At 47.9% G+C, this 17,501-nt stretch overlaps 1 protein-coding gene across 9 annotated transcripts in view; it reads left to right on the top strand.

Annotated features, from left to right (window-relative positions):
• The window catches only part of MED12L (mediator complex subunit 12L), a 340,418-nt gene that overhangs the window by 17,961 nt on the left and 304,956 nt on the right, over positions 1–17,501 (top strand). For all 9 annotated transcript variants that reach the window (XM_070466580.1, XM_020886558.2, XM_070466578.1 and 6 more), the window contains exon 2: positions 16,172–16,276. In XM_070466580.1, coding sequence (XP_070322681.1) covers positions 16,172–16,276 — 105 coding nt within the window. The remainder of the gene's footprint in view (positions 1–16,171; positions 16,277–17,501) is intronic.

The raw sequence follows: 17,501 nt of genomic DNA, 5'->3' as shown, positions 1-17,501 counted from the left end.
GAGGGTGGTTGCCGGGAAGAGCAGAGCAGAGCTTCCCTTCTCCCCTCGCCCCTCCCCCGCGTGTGCATTTTACTTTCCTAGGGCTGCCCTAGTACTGCCCTAAACTGGATGACTTAAAACCGTGGGGATTCACTCTCTCGAAGCCCTGGAGGGAGGCCCACACCCGGAGGAGGGCTGCTCCTGTCCTCTTCCAGCTTCGGGTGCTGGTGTGTGTGTGCTGAGTCACCCAGTCGTGTCTCACTGTTCGAGACCCCCCGGACTGTAGCCCACCAGGCTCCTCTGCCCATGGGATTCTCCAGGCGAGAAGATTGGCTCGTGGGTTGTCATGTCCTCTTCCAGGGGGTCTTCCTGGCCCCTTGATTGAACCCGTATCTCTCGTGTGTCCTGCATTCTCAGGAAGATTCTTTATCACTCTGCCACCTGGAAAACCCCCAGCTTCTGGTCGCCGTAAGTTTTCCATGGTTTGTGGCAGCATAATTCCAAACTCCGCCTCCATCAATCTTCCTCTGTGTCTTTTGTGAGGACACTGGCCATGTGCTTTCGGATCAGGACCCTAATTCAGCATGACTTTAATTTGATTTTATCTGCGCAGACACTATTTCCAAATAGGTCACAGGTATGGGGGTTAGGCCTTTGACCTGTCTTTGCGGGGTTCACAGTTCAGTGCCTGCAGGGCCTGTCTCTGACCCCTCCTGCGCTTGTCCCCGGGGGGTCTGGTACTGGACCTTTCCTTCTGGGTCCCCTCCTGTTTTATCAACAACTTCCAGCTATCTTAACACCTCGCTTATCTCCTGTTACTTTCAATTTCTCCCTCCACTGGATTCTCTCTGTGCCGTCAAAACATGCACGTGCCTCTGTCATCTTCACCCCCGCTCTGTCCCATCACCCCGTCTTCCCATTTCTCTCCACCTCTTTCTCCAAACCTTCCGCACAACATCCTGTGTGTTCATGTCTTTTTCACCTCCTGCTTCTTCCTCCGCTCCTTTTTGCTGGGCTTCTGCCCTCCTTTCCCAGAGACCCCTCTCTCCCTGCCCCAGCAGCCACATGGCACCTGTCGTTCCCTCCCTTGGCCAAGCTGCATCTTCCCTCAGCTCTTTTTTTTAAACTTTGTTTATTTTGGCTGCGCTGGGTCTCCTTTGCTGCGTGAGCGTTCTCTAGTTGTGAGGACTCTTCTTCATTCTGGTGGCTTCTCCGGTGGAGTGTGGGCTCCAGGCTCGGGCTTCAGTAGTTGTGGCATAGGGGTTTAGTTGCCCTGTGGCATGTGGACTCATCCTGGACCAGGGTTCAAACCATGTCCCCCACACTGGCAGGCAGATTCCTAACCACTGGACCGTCGGGGAGGTCCCTTCCCTCAGCTCTGGGCTGATGCACTCCTGGTTTTCCTTCTCTCTTCCCTGGCCGCACCATCGCAGTCTCCTTTGAAGGCTCTCCCTCCTTCACCTGGCCACGCAGTCCAATTGCGTGTTCCCTGGGGCCTGTTCTAGGCCGTCGTCTCTTCTCACTCACCCTCTCTTTGGGTGATCTTGGCCACCCCAGGCTTCAGTTACTACCTAATGAAGACAACTCACACCTCGACGACTCCAGCAAAGACCGCTCTGCACTCTATAGACTTCTAAGTGGCTATAAGAAGCATCTTCTTTGGCCTGATGTCAGGGGACGTTCAACTTTAAGGGATCCAGTATGTTGCATTTTCTTCCTTTGTGTGTTTCTCAAGGACTCTCTGTTCCTCATCAGGACTGAGATCATGGGAAGGGGCACCTGCTTGGATTCCCTTCAGGTGACTGCCTTCAGTGACTCTCTTCGGCAACCTTGTACTTAATAGACTATCCATTTTGTTGCAGCTGGTGGAATTTCACTCTTTTTAATGGCTGAGTAATCATTTTACTGAAGATACATAAGCATGCATTTCTGCTAATAAAATACCCTTGTTCCACTAGAGACTTGGGTCCCCCACGTCCTTCTTTCTGTCTCCGGCTAATGCTTCAGAGCGTGGAAACCTACCGAGCTCACTTTCTTGCTCGGGCTTTCAAGATCTCCTTGAGAGGACGCTCTGTGCCTTCGTGAGCGGTACAAGTCCTGTGTATGGACTTTATTGGTTTTCCACGTAACCCAAAGGATACTGCTCTTTCTCTCTCTTTCTCTCTTTCTCTCTTTGACAACTCCAGTCCCCAGGTCCTGGTCTGTAAAAGACCGTAACAGCCTGATACCTCAAAGTTCCATTTAAAACTGAGCTTGTGATCTGCTCCTCTTCCTCCAAAAAACCCCTGTCATTGCTGTATTATGTCTTAAGTTCTCTTGCTGTCCCAGAAATCCAGGAGACGTCCTTGATAGACAGCCTCACTCTTTGTCATTCCGTCTGCCATGTCACCAAAAGTCCTGTTGAGTAGCCCCATAAAGATCCTTCCCCTTATCTCCATCGCTGATGCTGCCATCTTGGTCCTAGCTCCCATCATCTCATGTCTTGACTCTTAAGGGAGCCTCTAACTGCCCAGTCGCCTTGCCCCCAGGCCTGCTATTTGGTCTGACAAACTCTAACCTGCTGTCCACACTGTGGATCTATTTAGTTTGGATGATGTCAACCCACTGCATACAACCCTTTATGGTATTTTTTAAAAAATTCATTCGAGTCTGGTTAGTTGATTTACAATATGGTGTGAATTTCTGTACAGCAAAGTGATTCAGTTATGCATATTGTATATGTAGACATGCATTCTTTTTCATTATTGTTTATTGATATATACTGTGATATGTTGATATATACTGTGCTGTACACTAAGACCTTGTTTTTGTCCATTCTGCAGGTGATTGTTTGCACCTGCTAATCCCAACTCCCAATCCATCCCTTCCCCCGCTCCTCTTCCCCTTAGCAGTCACAGATCCGTTCGCTCTGTTTCAAATACAGATTCATTTGTCATGTTTTAGATTCTACACTCAAATGATATCACGTGGTACTTGTCTCTCAGACTTACTTCACTTGGTATGGTAATCTCTAGGTTCATCCATGTCGCTGCAGATGGCGTTATTTCATTCTTTTCTATGGGTGAGTAATAGTCCTTTGTGTGCACACACCGTATCTTCTGTGTCCATTCCTCTGTCATTGGATTTAGGTTGCTTCCGTGTCTTGGTTATTGTGAACAGTGCTGCTATGAACATAGGGGTGAGTGTATATTTTTTTAAAAATTTATTTTATATCGGAAGATAGTTGATTAACAGTGTTGTGTTAGTTGAATGTATCTTTTTAAATTATAATTTTGTCTGAATATATGTTCTGGAGTGGGATTGCTGGATCTTATGGAAACTTTTTAGTTGTTTGAGAAACTGCAATATTCTTCCCCATAGTGGCTGCACCCATTTACATTCCCGCCAACAGTGTAGGAGGGTTCCCTTTTCTCCACATCCTCTCCAGCATTTATTTGTAGACTTTTAATGAGGGCCATTCTGACCAGTGTGAGATGGTACCTCAGTGTAGTTTGGGTTTCTCGAGTATTTAGCACTGATGAGCCTCTTTTTGTGTTTCTGTTGGCCATCTAAGTCTTCTTTGGAGAAATGTCTATTTAGGTCTTCTGCCCAATTTTTTGGGTGGGTGGTTTTTGTTACTGAGTTGTATTAGCGGTTTGTGTATTTTGTAGGTGAGGTGCTTGCCTTCTGCGCTGTTTGCAGATGCTTTCTCCCCTTCTGAGGTTGTCATTTTCTTTTGTTTACAGTTTCTTTTGCTGTGCAAAAGCTTGTGAGTTTGATTTAGATGCCATTTGTTTGTTTTTTATTTCTGTTGCCCAAGACTGACCTAAGAGAGTGTTGGTTCGGTTTATGTTAGTAAATATTTTGCCTGTGATCTCTTGTAGGAGTTTTATGGTGTCATATCTTAATGTTGAAGCCTTTAAGCCATTGTGAGTTTATTTTTGTGTATGGTGTGAGGCTGTGTTCTGACTTTGTTGATTTATTTATATGCGACTCTCCCAACGCCACTTGCTGAAGGGGCTGTCTTTTCCCCATTGTATACGCTTGCTTCTGTCAGAGATTAATTGCCTGTAGGTATGTGGGTTAAAGAGGAGGGCATGGCAAGCCACTCCAGTATTCTTGCCTGGAGAATCCCCGTGGACAGAGGAGCCTGGCGGCCAGAGTCCACGGATCGCAAAGAGCCGGACGCGACTGAGCGCCTCGGCACACAGCCTGTGCGGGTAAAAGCTGTGCTCTCCTTTACCGGTGGAAGCCCTTCCCCGGGCCCACAGGACCCTGCGTGCGCTGTCCGCGCCCACTGCTGTCTCAGCTCACACCTGGCCCCCTCTGCCCTTGCTGTGACGCCGTTCTCTCTCCCACTTTCCTAGGCCTGCGGACCTCACGCAGGCTTCCTGCCTCTGCCCTTGATGGACACACAATGCTAGTGATCGTTGTGTCTTCCTGATGAACTGACCCTTTTATCATTACGATATGTGCCTTTTTATCTTTGATAATGCTTTCTATCTTGAAGTTTACTTGGTCCAGTATTCAGACAGCCTCCCTAGCCCTCTTCAGTTCATTGTTTGCATGTTGTTCATCTTTTCCCATGTGTTTACTGTCACCTTATCTGTCTTAATGTATTTAAGGTGCAGCATGCAGCAGGGTTTTATTTCCTTATCCATCCTGACAATCCCTGCCTTTTAATTGGAATCATAGCCTGTTAACATTCATTAGCATTTAATGTAATTATTGACATGTTTGGGTTTATTTGCCATTTTACTTCTGGATTATTAAACTCTGTTGAAAAATAATTTAAATTCACCTATTGACATTTTAGCCTACCGCCTCACATTTTATTTTATAGCGATTGCTCTAGGAATTACAGTATGCGTCTCTTAGCTCTTCAGGGTCTTTGTAGAGTTGTTATTGTGTCCCTTCCCGCACAGTGTCAGCCCTGCTGTTGTTAAGAGTCCTTCTCTTAACTTTGTTAACGCCTGTTTCACATTCCGAGGCAAGATGCAAAGGTGGTTTCTTCAGGGAATTTTTCTGACTTTCCAGATTAGGGTAAGCCCCAGTCAATTGGGCTCTGAGCAGGTGGTGGTTCTCCTTGGGTCCTCGATCACAGTTGCAGTTTGCTCACTGTGGAATCCCCAGTGCTGATCACACTACTGTATTCTTCAGTGATTAAATGCAGGGCAGCCCTGGGTTGTGGTTCAGAGAAGGCAAAAGATTGCGTAATGTACTCCAGGGGATAGGAATGGCATTAGGCAAGGCTTAGAGGTGGAAAAGACAATGTGTGTGGCAAGGAATATAATAGTCAAGTAGATTACATGAAAGTTAAAATATGAAGAAAAAGCTCTTTTTTTTTTTTTTTTTTAAAATACCAGTAACCACCATTTACAGAGCACTCAATATGGGGCCAGGCACTGTGCTAAACTCTGCATTTTATCTTATGTAGCCTCAGCACTGTGAGTTATTCTTACCTTTGATTGAGGTGACCAAGGTGCAGAGAGGTCGGTTTATCTTGCTCTCTGTGATAGGTAAGGGCTCTGCATTCAAACTCAGACCTCTGTGATTCAGCACTCAGAACGGAAGTGAGACTGGAGAGCGGAGCTCGATGGTTCGAGGCATCTAATGCCCATCCTAGGGGTTGTGTGTGTGAGTCCTGGCTGGAGTTAGGTGCAGAGAAGGCCCGCGAATGTTACTGAGAGTGTATAGAGGTGGGGCCAGATGTTTCCATTCCTTAGCCTCTTCCGAGGGGGAGGAACAGGAAAGCCTCTGAGGCTGTTGATAAAGGGGAGTGCAGAAGGGCAGCCTGTCTCAGAAGGATTCATCTGGGACCATGGGCAGGCTGAGCTCAGGCAAGGCCTGGACCAGGGTGGGGGTGGGAGGTATCAGGCCCGAGGGCAGTGGCCTGGCCTGCTGTGCCAGTGGCCGCGGTCAGAGAGAGGGCTGTGTTCTCGTAAAGGAAGGGCTAGATGTGAGGTGTGTTCTGGTAGAAGTGTGCCTCAGACTGGCTAATGATGAGGTGTGAGGAGACAAAGAGTTTCCCTCATCTCTTGGGTCATCTGTATCTGCTAACAACAGAAAGCGTTGCCTGAAGACTGAATCTGGGCTGTGATGGGTGTTATCATAGCCTTACTGTTCAAATGGGACCTGCACACACACAATGCTCTTCTGGGAGAGAGGTGGACAAAAGGTATTTTTTTAAAAAAAGGTATTTTAAAAAAAAATATTTATTTGGCATCTGTAGTTGCAGATCTTTAGTTGATCTGTAGTTGCAGCATATGGGCTCTATCTAGTTCCCTGAGCAGGGATCAAACCCAGGCCCCCTGCGTTGGGAGCGCAGTCTTAGCCACTGGACCACTCCAGGGAAGTCCCATAAAGCTGTTTTTAAAAATTTTGTTTGTTTGGAATAAGACCTTGGCTAAGCACAGCCTGCCTGACTAGTGCACAGAGGCACATTTTCTACTTCTGCGGCATTGTCATCCATGGCGGCATTTCATTGACAGTCATTGAGTTAGTTTGTTAGATGCGAGTTAGGTGATGGAGGCAGTTGTGTGTCTCTGCACATGTTCTGTGCTGTGGATGAGAAGTCTGGAGGAGGTTAACTGTGCACACCTGTGTGTGTCCATTTATTATCTGCTTTTATGATGGTCATTGAAAAGTGTGCTAAACTGACTTTTCCCCACTTTGAGTGAGAAAGAACTTAGCCCATTTCCAAACTTGACTCAAAATGTATTCACTTTCCTGATGAAACACTTACTGAAATTAAAAGATTGCTCTGAAATCGATCCAAAAAATAACATCATTCTCTGAAGTTCAAGATAAATGCCCAAGATTTATGGGCGCCTTTGTAGTTCACCCAAAGTATTGAAGGTCTGATTTTTATTTTTTATCAGTGTCAAATACAAAACTGCACAGTGGCCTTGTGTGTGAATGTGGGCCAGTTTCTAGGCTTTTGTTTCTGTTTGTGTCTGGGTACTTGTCTCCCTAAAACTTCTTTATGCCTTATCCTTTTATTTATTGTTAAATTTAGATAAAATTTATTTTTATGGTGTTAGATGTTGATTACACATTCTTTTCTGTGTACACATAGAAAAATGTGACATTCTTGAAAATCTCCGCCTCTCATTTTAAAAATTTATTTTTAATTGTAGGATAATTGCTCTTCAGTATTGTATTGGTTTCTGCCATATATCAACATGAAATCAGCCACAGGTATACTGTATATACACCCATCCTCGTGTACCTCCCTCCCACCTCCCATCCCATCTCATTTTTTTAATGCAAAAATTAATATCCATTTTATGATAAAAGGGAAATAAAAATTTCCAAGCAAGCAGAACTTGAATTTCATTTCAGCCTGTTGAAGGCTTATCATTTTAGTTGAAGTCAGTGATGAGGTGGATGAGTCTTCTTTCTCCATGTTGAGGTTACCTGTGGACCGCTTCTGTTTTAAAGATGGTTTCGGTTGGAGCCGTCCGCAGCCTGGCCTGGTGCACCCCTGCCCTGGGTCACCAGGCTGGACTGTGAGTACGTGTCCTTGGCCGGCTCCTGGCTGAGTGATGTTCGGGCTCACGCGTGTGTGTTCAATGTTTGCCCCTGCTGCTGCTGTTCAGGCGCTTGTCGTGTCCGAGTCTCTGTGACCCCATGAACCGCAGCACGCCAGGCCTCCCTGTCCATCACCAACTCCCGGAGTCCACCCAAATCCATGTCCATCGAGTCGGTGATGCCATCCAACCATCTCATTGTCTGTCGTCCCCTTCTCCTCCTGCCCTCAATCTTTCCCAGCACCAGGGTCGTTTCCAATGAATCGGTTCTTCACATCAGGTGGCCAAAGTATTGGAGTTTCAGCTTCAACATCAGTCCTTTCAGTGAATGTTCAGGGTTGGTTTCTTTTAGGATTGACTGATTTGATCTCCTTGCTGTCCAAGGGACACTCAAGAATCTCCTGCAGCACCACAGTTCATGATGAAAACATTTAAAACTCAGAGTTCATGGTTGGCACTTTGTTTTTTATTCCTCACATTGTATAGTGGGAAAATTAAAAGACCCTGATGCTGGGAAAGATGGAAGGCAAAAGGGGAAGGAGGCGACAGAGGATGAGATGGTTAGGTAGCATCACCGATTCAATGGACATGAATTTGAGTAAACTTTGGGAGATGGTGGAGGACAGAGGAGTCTGGTGTGCTGCAGTCCATGGGGTCGCAAAGAGTCAGTCATTCACAGCTTAGCGACTGAACAACAACAGCAGGAGTTCTTTTACTGAAAATGGTTTGCCACTAAGACCCTGATGAGTGGTTGGGTGTGTCCACAAGGGCTGGGCGCTTTAGTTGTCTCAGTTTTGCAAATAGTCAAAGCAGTAGCTGGTGGTTCTGTGTTTTTGAGAGTTGTTGACGAGGTGCAGTAAGACAAGTGTCAATCTCTGTGAGGACCGTGTAAGGACTTTGGCAGTTATCCTTTTTTATTTAGAGAAATCTTTGAAGAGGGTCAAGGCTAGTGCAGGAGGAAGCTATTTGTGTTCCCTGGCTTGGGGATTTTATAGGCATGCTGGACTCTCTCCCTTCTATTTTTACTTGATTAGATTTGGCAAACATCTTCAGAGCAAAGTGTCATAAAAGTTTGTAGTTTGAGTTCATATAACACATGTTACATCTTGTTCTGAATCTCTCAGTGCTGCTTTAAGGCCATTAAGTATCCAGGTCCTACCTCATTTTCCCAGATTGGGTTCTTCACGCGTCCTGGGGTCAGAGAGAATGTTTTTCCTTTAAAGGGGGTACGTTGCTGTGTTACTGGGGTTTGAGAAACGCTGTGCAAACAGCAATAGTAAACACTCTGGAATTCGAATCTTACTCTGAGCTGGTTGCTTGGATTCCTGCCATCAACTTTTACTCTTCAGAAACTTCGGGAGAAAAAGCGCCATGGAGCCTGTTCTGGTTGTGACGCTGTGGTGTTCACCCGTTTCCCCTCGTTTCCCTGGGCAGCTGACCTGAAGCTTTGCGTGACTAAACTTTAACAGTTTTAGCTCTGCGTGTCCCCTGATGCAGCTGAGCGCTCTGAGCCCTGGCGTTTGCATTCGTGGGTCTGTGAGAAGCTAAAGGAGTGAGAGAGAGCTTCCTGACTGGTTTTCTTCCTGGGTGAGTGTGTGTGTAGCTTTGTGTGTGTGCTTTTGCAGTAGGATGGGTGTGTGGCAGAGAGTTCGGACCAGGGATCTCCTGCTCCTGAACTAAGAGGGAGCACCCAGGTTCTCCCCGGTGGTTGAGTGCAGCCCTGGTGCTGGACACGGGGGCCCTGGTTTTCTAGAAAGCCACGAACTCCAAATCTTTACATCAGTGGTTCTCAAAGTGTGGTCCTTGGATCTGCATGACGGACCTAGGAAGCTATTAGAAATTCAGATTCTTGGGCACCACTTCCCTCCGCAGCCCCCACCTCCTGAATTGGAGAATCTCAGGGAGGGGCCCAAGCAGTGGCTGTTGTTTAACAAACCCATCAGGATTCTGATGCTTGCAGAAGTCTGACAACCATTCACTGCTCGAGGCCCGGATCCTTTTAATTTCTGAAGCAAAACCTTTTGCATTCCTTACTGCTTGACTGGGGTGTCAGGTTATCACTTCCCTGAAGCAGAAATGGGACACGAAAACAGCAGTAATACTAATTGCTGGCCATTCACAGTGGTTGGGAACATGGATTCTTTCGAGTTCTAAACAACGGTGTGATCTTTCTTATTTCCTCAGCAGGGATATGGAGGTAATAGTAGTGGAAACCACTACTATCCCTGTTTCACAATCGAGGAAACTGAGGCCCAGAAACGGTTCCAAAGCTTGCTTTGAGTCACTTTTATTTTTCAGGTTTATATGTATTTTTTAAAATTAAAATTTATTTTTAATTGGAGGATAATTGCCGTACAATTTTGTGTTAGTTTCTGCCATATGTCAACATGAATCAGCTCTAGGTATATTTATGTATGTCCCCTCACTCTTGAATCTCTTTCCACCTCCCACCCCACACGCCCCTTTGGGTTTTCACAGAGCACTGGATTGAGTCACTCTTAACTGGAGTTGGAGGTTCGGGTTCAGACAGTCTGAGGCATTTCCACTCGGTGTGTTTGCATTCGGTCATCCTTGCCCCGGGGTCTGCACGGCCTTCACCTGTGACACAGCTGGGGGCCGTGGGGGCTGCAGTGGCCGGAGTTGGACGTCCAGTCGTCAGTCTGGTGGTGGTGTAGCTGGGGCGGGGCCTGTGTGAAGCTCCGTGGTTCTGAAATCTGGATTTCTCTTTTCAGAGGCAGGGCTTTAACAGCTAAAAGCAGTCCCTGTCAGCACACTTGGGTTTTCAGCCGGGGCGTCGCGGCACTCTGGAGGCGGGTGTTGGTGTCGCTGTGATGGGGGGTCGTTGCCATTTAAGGGTGGGCCAGGCGTCCGCAGTGGGGGCAGTCGGGCTCAGTGAAGAACTGTCCGTCACCGCACTGGACTCTCAGATTACCAGCAAACCTCCACAGTCGCTCTCCTGGGTGGGAATGTGCATGTGACCTTTTTTGCTTGACTATAGTGCACATTCCCCTTGAGTGCATGCCTGCTTAGCTGCTTCAGTCGAGTCCGACTCTTTGCGACCCCATGCACTGTGCCCACCAGGCTCCTCTGTCCATGAGATTCTCCAGGCAAGAATCCTGGAGTGGGTTGCCATTTCCTCCTCCAGGGGATCTGTACACTCAGTATGTACTGAATCTCCAAGGAATATAACTATTGGATTTGTAATATATTGGGCGAAGAGTTTATCTCGTTAGTTTGAAACTTTTACCAGGTGTCTCTCTCTGTTTCAGAAAGTTTACGCCACGCTGTTCCCGATAGTTTGATCTGGCAGTGCAGTCCATCTGTATCAGTCTGCATTTTGTGGTGGCTGCATTAGGTTGATTTTGGGTTTAGGAACAAACATTTACTAACTCTTCATGTCTCCCAAGGCCTGCTTCTCCAAATGAACTGCCTGGAGAATCTGTGGAGTCGATTGAGGGAGGGCCCAGGTGAGGCCAGCACCGCGGCTCGCGGCCCACGCTTCTTGGGGGGTGGAGGTCCCGTGGCGCATGCCTCAGGGTTTTCTTTTCAAGTACCTATGTTGTTATAACTTACTTTCATTAAAAAATTTTTTCTTAGAGTGAGGGCATTACATTGATTAAAAAAAAGTTAAGTTACTGTCTATGAATTTCATTTCAGACTTGGGGGAAAAGGGCGTTTAAAACTACTTGCCTTTAGGATAGTGCCTTGGGCTTGATGGGGAGAAGCCACTGCTCTGGGAGGTGAGGTGACTCTAGTCATAAATTCAAACAGAATTAGGGACCCCAGGTTCATGGGGGTAGTGAGTCACAGTATGCTTATATTAATTGTTCAAAGCAGGTTATCATACGTTCTTTATTCTTTCAACAAACCTGTGTTGAGTGCCTTTGGGTGCCCTGTGCCAGCCACTGCTCTGGGTCCTTGGCATGATTCTTTGATTCTTTGGCATGATTATTTATGAACAACATAAAGACCCCTGTCCTCACAGGTCTAACTCGCTGGCGGGGGTGACAGGACAGGGATTTTAGGTGGTAAGTGCTGTGGGCTGTTGGAAGATTAGGAGTGCTAGGGTGAAGGGAATGGGGTGGGCAGTTACAGTTTCAAATAGAGTCATCACATTTCTCATTGAGAACATGACTGAAGGTGGTCAGGGAGTCAGCCACGTGGAAACCAGGGGAAGGAGACAGAGGGAGAAGAGGGAGGGAGAAGACCCGGCGAGAATCGGCGCAAGGCCCCGAGGCTGCAGAACGTCCAGTGGCAGGCTTGAGGAGCTGGCCGGGAGTCCGGGGTGGGCAGACGTGTGGCGGAGAGGAGCGTGTGAGGGGCCGGTGATCAGGGCTGAAGTCTGAGGTGCGGAGTTATCGCAGATTTTGAGGAGGGTCACCATCTCACTCAAGTTTTGCAGAGCTCCCCGTGGCTGCAGTGTGGAATGTGGCCTTCAGGGAGCAAGAGGAGAAGCAAGGCGGCCAGTTAGGAGCCACTGCAGCGTTCAAGCCTGAGAGGATGGTGCCCCTGACGCGGGGAAGGCCGCCATGGTGGTGAGGAGTGGCTGGATCCGGGACGCGTTTTGTGAAGTTCTGAATGCAGGCTTGGAAAATTCTCAGCACTCACGCTTCCCGGCAAGGCCTGTATGGATCTGAGTTTGAGGAGAATCTGGTGTGGCTGACAGACATGTTACCACGGTCCCATGTTCTTCCTTCTGGGGATTACGTGTGTGTGTGAGAGAGAGACAGACGGACGTGGCTGTCCAGGCCGATTGCGTGTGTGTGTGTGAGACAGACAGACAGACGGACGTGGCTGTCCAGGCCGATTGCGTGTGTGTGTGTGAGAGAGAGACAGGCGGACGTGGCTGTCCAGGCCGATTACGTGTGTGTGTGAGAGAGAGAGACAGGCAGACGTGGCTGTCCAGGCTGATTACGTGTGTGTGAGAGAGAGAGAGAGAGGCGGACGTGGCTGTCCAGGCCGATTACGTGTGTGTGTGTGAGAGAGACAGACAGGCGGACGTGGCTGTCCAGGCTGATTACGTGTGTGTGAGAAAGAGAGACAGGCGGACGTGGCTGTCCAGGCCGATTACGTGTGTGTGTGAGAGAGAGAGACAGGCGGACGTGGCTGTCCAGGCCGATTACGTGTGTGTGTGTGTGTGTGAGAGAGAGAGAGAGAGACAGACAGACGGACGTGGCTGTCCAGGCCGATTACGTGTGTGTGTGTGAGAGAGAGAGAGACAGACAGACGTGGCTGTCCAGGCCGATTACGTGTGTGTGTGTGAGGGAGAGAGAGACAGACGGACGTGGCTGTCCAGGCCGATTACGTGTGTGTGTGTGTGAGACAGACAGATGGACGTGGCTGTCCAGGCCGATTACGTGTGTGTGTGTGAGACAGACAGACGGACGTGGCTGTCCAGGCTGATTACGTGTGTGTGAGAGAGAGAGACAGGCGGACGTGGCTGTTCAGGCCGATTACGTGTGTGTGTGAGAGAGACAGACAGACGGACGTGGCTGTCCAGGCCGATTACGTGTGTGTGTGAGAGAGACAGACAGACGGACGTGGCTGTCCAGGCCGATTACATGTGTGTGTGTGAGAGAGAGAGACGGACGTGGCTGTCCAGGCCGATTACATGTGTGTGTGTGTGTGTGTGAGAGAGAGAGACGGACGTGGCTGTCCAGGCCAATTACGTGTGTGTGTGTGTGTGTGTGTGAGACAGACAGATGGACGTGGCTGTCCAGGCCGATTACACGTGTGTGTGTGTGTGTGTGTGTGTGAGACAGACAGACGGACGTGGCTGTCCAGGCCGATTACGTGTGTGTGTGTGAGACAGACAGACGGATGAGGCTGTCCAGGCTGATTACGTGTGTGTGTGTGTGTGTGTGAGACAGACAGACGGACGTGGCTGTCCAGGCCGATTACGTGTGTGTGTGTGTGAGAGAGAGAGACAGGCGGACGTGGCTGTCCAGGCCGATTACGTGTGTGTGTGAGAGAGAGACAGACAGACGGACGTGGCTGTCCAGGCCGATTACGTGTGTGTGTGTGTGTGTGTGAGAGAGAGAGAGAGACAGACAGGCGGACGTGGCTGTCCAGGCCAATTACGTGTGTGTGTGTGTGTGAGAGAGAGACAGACGGACGTGGCTGTCCAGGCCGATTACGTGTGTGTGTGTGAGAGAGAGAGAGACAGACAGACGTGGCTGTCCAGGCCGATTACGTGTGTGTGTGTGAGGGAGAGAGAGACAGGCGGACGTGGCTGTCCAGGCCGATTACGTGTGTGTGTGAGAGAGAGACAGACAGGCGGACGTGGCTGTCCAGGCCGATTACGTGTGTGTGTGTGTGTGTGTGAGAGAGAGAGAGAGACAGACAGGCGGACGTGGCTGTCCAGGCCAATTACGTGTGTGTGTGTGTGTGTGTGAGACAGACAGACGGACGTGGCTGTCCAGGCCGATTACGTGTGTGTGTGTGTGAGAGAGAGAGACAGGCGGACGTGGCTGTCCAGGCCGATTACGTGTGTGTGTGAGAGAGAGACAGACAGGCGGACGTGGCTGTCCAGGCCGATTACGTGTGTGTGTGTGAGAGAGAGAGAGAGACAGACAGGCGGACGTGGCTGTCCAGGCCGATTACGTGTGTGTGTGAGTGAGAGACAGACAGACGGACGTGGCTGTCCAGGCCGATTACGTGTGTGTGTGTGTGTGTGTGAGAGAGAGAGAGAGACAGACAGGCGGACGTGGCTGTCCAGGCCAATTACGTGTGTGTGTGTGTGTGAGAGAGAGACAGACGGACGTGGCTGTCCAGGCCAGTGGTTAGCAGTCAGTCACAGCAGGCAGCTAGCTGAGCGGGGCTGCTTGTTGCTCAGTCTTTGCAGTCCCACGGGCCGCAGCACGCCAGACTTCCCTGTCCTTCGTCGTCTCCTGGAGTTCGCTCAGATTCCTGTCCGCCGAGTCGGGGTTAGTTTAGAAAGTGAAGTGGCACTAAATGGAGCTAGTTGGTCCCGAAAGCCTCACACATTTCCCCCTAATTAAGCCAGGACGTATCTTTTGTGAAAACATATGCTCTTACTCAATTAGTGTTTCTTGTCTTACTCTGATGGAAAAGCAAAGATAAGAATTCAATTTCCTTGTCCTGTTCTCCTCACGACCCGACGCGTCCCCGTTCTTCCTTAGACTCCAGAAATCCCGTTCGCATGCTTGCTTTATTTCAGTTGACTGATGCCTTTCTGACTTAAAATTTGCATTATGTAGTTTTGCCCTAGATTTCCAAATAATTAATTTGGAAATGCAGGAGCAGTTTAAGATGTTTTCTGATACGATCGTGCAGTTCATTTTCTGTGCAGATCCTGATTCCAGCTACCTTTGTGCTGGAAGGAGACTTGATTACCTGAGAGCTCAGTTTCCTCTGGTGGGGTCTTCTGAAAGCTCCCCAAAACTGGGGCTGGCCGAGGTATTAGGCAGAGCTCACGCAGTTAAGTCAGGTGACGTGGCAGGACTCCAGGAGACCCCAGTTCTCACCCGAGGTGACCTTGCAGGAGCTGTTTGTCACTAATGATTTTGACCTAAGGCTTCCTGCCTAATGATAGCAGTGATCTGATCAGTTTTGTTGATGTTTGTTTGTTTTAATTTTACACACGAAACAATTATTTGGGAAGAATTAAGTGTATATTTCATTCTTGGGCTGTGGCTATCATTAACCCAGCTGGCACTGAGACTGTTTCTTGGCCTGAAGTGAGAGGAGCAAAAGGTAGCTTCATTTACTCCATCTTTTCTCTTTTATTCTTTCAGGTCTGTATTGGGAACTCTGATTTAGTTCGGTAACAGTGATCTGGGCAGGGGAAGGTCGTCTTTTTTTTTTTTTTTCTTTTTTTAAATGCCTTGGGATATTTTTGATGTGTTGTGACCTTGGTAAGGAAAGTTTTCCTATGTCTATCTTGTAGGAGATCTTTTTAAGAAGGGTAAGAATTGTGGCTGTGTATTTTTAGACCACATTTTCATGTGGCATGTGTACTCTGGTGCATAGTGTCATGGAAATTTCTCTTCCTCATCTAGGATAGAAAAGATGGCCTTTCAGCGCTGGCTTTGTCCAGTTACTATGCTAGCTTAGCCTCACTTGTCTCATCTGTAAAATGGTCGTGAAGACACACGCCTCCCGTCCGCCTCAGATTTGGTAAAGATGAAGTGAACCAAAATATGTGAAAGAACTTGGCAAGCTCTAAACTTTCCTTCAGTTGCAGGACTGTGGTGTTGTGTGGTTAGCATAAGCCTTGTGCCTAGGAACCCTTCATTTCTGTCTTGAACTCACTATGGGGTGCTGGGTACTTGAGTGAGCCAGTTTTCTGGGATATTGAACAGATATGCATAGGGGCTGGCAACGGATGGGGAGTCAGACTGTGGGCTTTCTGGAAGCAGTTCTAGTTTAGAGTCTATGATTTTATGTTTATGGGAGAGGGGTTGCTTTGTTTTTCTTTCTCCAATTTGTTAGTGAAAAATTTTTATCTGCAGGCAGCAGTTGTTAACATTTTGCCACCTTTGCTTTCTCTCTCTCTGCACATTTATGTATTGATATTTAGACCTACTTCTGCTTTCCTTGGTGTGTTCAGCGGCTCTGTTCTATAGAGTATCGTGAAGTTTGTTCCTCAGGCTGCAGGAGACTGGCTTCAGTTGGTGCTTTTACATCCTTGGGACTAATCAGTACCTTTTCTCCAACAGGATGAACTTACCGCGGTGAACGTAAAGCAAGGCTTCAACAATCAGCCAGCCTTTACTGGAGATGAACATGGCTCAGCTAGAAATATTGTAATTAACCCATCAAAGGTAATGCTCATTGTTTCCTTAAACTTCTGAAATATGTATGTGAGAGCCTTGGCAACTAATGTTGACGCTTTTGTGTTGTTTAAGCCATGATCCACATTCACAGTTCCCCCAGGCACCCTTCACGGTGTCCTGCCCCAGGGTCCCATCAGGGATCAGGCTTTGCTTTTGGCTGGTGTGCCTCCTAACCCTGTCTTCATCCAGAGCAGTACTGCTCCCCAGATTCCCTCACTGAGTCCAGTTATTTCTCTTATTGGCTAGGACTGTAGTCTAGATTTGTTTGATTATTTCCTCATGACAAGATTCAGGTTATGTGTTTTTGGTAAGAAGACTACATTGCATATCAGGAGATGTGCAGTGTTAGTTTGCTGATTATTGGGTATCCTGTTTGATCACTTAAGGTGGTGTCTTCCACCTCTTTCCAGTGCAAAAGTTGTCATCTTTTCCTTGTAGGGATTGCCACAGGGTGCTGCTTTGAGGCCATATGAATATCCTATTCTGCAATAAAATTTTATGCTGTGATTTTAGCATCAATCGATGATTCCTGCCGAATGGTTTATTTTGCTGATGGTTGCAAAAGCAAAAATGCTGGTTTCGTAGTTGTTATTCCTTGTATGTTTAATAGTTGGCATTCCTTTGTAAAGGACACTTCACTTTGAGGGGTTCACCTTGAACCCCTGCACTCTTTTTAAAATCAGTTGTATTATCTTCAGTTTTCTTTTTGATGCTCACATTGTCTCCCATTTGGCCAGTGGGGGCAACTTTAACCTAGTTTTTGGGCCTTTTTGACACATCTCTGTCCAGGACCGTCTTGTTCTTTTCCTGCCCCGGCCCAGATCCTGGTGCCTGGGTTGCTCAAGGCCACTGGTATTGCAACGTCTAGGGCCTTTCAATGGACAGAGATGACAGATACATTTAGATTTCTTTCCTTCTTCCTTCCCTTCCTCCCTCCTTTCCATCTGTCCATTCTAACTCAGGTACCACAGAGTTTTTCCCTTACTTGTCCCCTTTCCATCACTGTATCTCCTTTCTCTCAAAGCGAGAACCCTGGATCCCAGCAACTCAACATGTTTATTCATTTCCTGTGTCTTACAATATACATAAAAAAAGTGAAGTTGCTCAGTCGTGTCCAACTCTTCGTGGACTATAGCCTACCACACTCCTTCATCCATGGGATTTTCCCAGGCAAGAGTAATGGAGTGGGTTGCCATTGCCTTCTCCAGAGCAT

Source organism: Odocoileus virginianus, chromosome 4, assembly GCF_023699985.2.
Source record: "Odocoileus virginianus isolate 20LAN1187 ecotype Illinois chromosome 4, Ovbor_1.2, whole genome shotgun sequence".
NCBI classification, from domain to species: Eukaryota; Metazoa; Chordata; class Mammalia; order Artiodactyla; family Cervidae; genus Odocoileus; species Odocoileus virginianus.
Note: the sequence above shows the minus strand (reverse complement) of the source record. Positions and strands in the feature narration are given on the sequence as shown.